The sequence below is a fragment of the Calcarisporiella thermophila genome (assembly GCF_041956535.1).
Source record: "Calcarisporiella thermophila strain CBS 279.70 unplaced genomic scaffold VTP21scaffold_6, whole genome shotgun sequence".
NCBI classification, from domain to species: Eukaryota; Fungi; Calcarisporiellomycota; class Calcarisporiellomycetes; order Calcarisporiellales; family Calcarisporiellaceae; genus Calcarisporiella; species Calcarisporiella thermophila.
Genome location: NW_027192196.1, coordinates 1,163,004 through 1,164,751, shown reverse-complemented (window position 1 = coordinate 1,164,751; position 1,748 = coordinate 1,163,004). Strand labels below are relative to the sequence as shown.

Here is a 1,748-nt window from a genome sequence, read left to right as displayed (position 1 = left end):
CCGGAATCGCTCTCTGACCCACTATGAAGAATTTCGGGTTGGGAACTCATCTTAAACGGAAGTATCCAGCTCAAAACGGCCGAGGAAACATCTCCTTGGTCGGTTCATATTTATAGCAAAATCACGTTCAGATTATCGTACGATTTTTTTTTGTTTACTTTTTCTCTATTCTTTGTACCAGCTCATTTTATCCAATAAATCGGCCTCATCATCCTGAAGCGTGGACTGCTGACAAAGTCCGCAGTCTATTTAATAAAAATCCAAGATCTTTCAGGAGGATCTGCCCTGAAAATGAATCAACGATTAAGCGATGAATAGTGAAATATATTCTATGTTCGTTTCCCAACTGGATTGTTACAATTTTAAATTAGCGATAAATCACTACCATAGAATATAACATTTACCTTGAATAAAGTCGCACAATGTAATATGCCATTTTCGATGCCAGAGGATGAGGCCAAATGATACATATGTTTCTCAAACTCACTTTCCTGCCTGCAGTATATATGGTGAACATTTACGGCACAAGAATCGATATCCAAAACGGTATGGCCATTCGAGAATAAATATTCTTGAATATATATTGTATTTTTAAGGATATATTAATACTGTTGCAGAGAGTTCTGAAACGCTGATTCTTCAAAATCTAAATGCGGTATGTCTGATCAAGCTTGGAAACTCCCATTTGTAGCCTAATACTACAAGAGTCGCATATGAAACTTGAAAATCAAACTCGGACAATATTGAAAGCTATGGCCTTATCGAATTACAAAAGTGGAATACAGGGGATTGATTTTGTATGGGTTGGGCAAATTTAGTGGCATTCAAATATAAAAGGCCGGGACTCGAGCCGGGAATACATCTGAAAGCATTTCCGCTCATTCAAGATTAAATTATATCAGTATGATGCGATTTCTTTTTTGTTTCTTTGGACTATTCAATTTGATATTCGCCCAACAAGTAGTTCGAGTTGGATCTAGCGGGGGTATCGGACCTTACTCATTCTCCCCGAAAGATATAACAGTGCGAGTAGGTGAACCGGTCATTTTTAGATGGGAAGGTATCCTGCCTCACAACATTATGAGAGCACACAATCCCGGATTCGCTGGTTGTGCGTCCCCTATGGTTTCTGCACCTCAAGGAGTAGATCCGTATGATTTAATGAGTTCAGGAATAAAGATAGGAGGTAATTTTTTTTAATCTTTACGTTGCAAGCAATTCTAGAGTGCTCATAATATTCTTTAAATGATAGCTGGTACCTATATAAAATCTTTTAGGTCTCCTGGTATGGTGTATTATATTTGCACACTACAATGTGCTCTTGGAATGTATGGTTCAATCAGAGTTGTTCCATGATATTTATAACATTATATTTTATTTTTATTAGAGAATGTAAGAAATTCCATTTTATAAAGTAAAAACTATAGATGTCTTATTACTATTTATATTTCAAGAAATATTTAGCTATATACATATTTAACATAATTCCCCACCTATAATGACAGACTATTTCTGGTTAATTTGAATCAAACATTGAAATATACCTTATCAAGATATTTTGATTGCTGCCATCTGCATCGTCATACAACGGCTCCCTACAAAAAACTCTCCTGGTGAAAACTACTAGAAAACGTATAGGAGCATGTAGAAAAGGTGGAGGAGGTTCGCGATTCCCTAAATTTTTACAAACTTTTCACCTATTTTTCAAGATATTAATAATGGGAGAGGAGTCTACAAATTATAGTGAA

General features: G+C 35.8%; 1 protein-coding gene across 1 annotated transcript; it reads left to right on the top strand.

The window, feature by feature from the left end:
• Positions 1 to 470: 470 nt before the first annotated feature.
• On the top strand, positions 471 to 691 carry VTP21DRAFT_10228 (uncharacterized protein; the record flags this gene model as incomplete). Its single annotated transcript, XM_069389541.1, has 2 exons — positions 471 to 546; positions 618 to 691. The coding sequence occupies 2 exons, from the start codon at positions 471 to 473 to the stop codon at positions 689 to 691; spliced, it is 150 nt and encodes a 49-aa protein (XP_069253954.1).
• Positions 692 to 1,748: the final 1,057 nt, after the last annotated feature.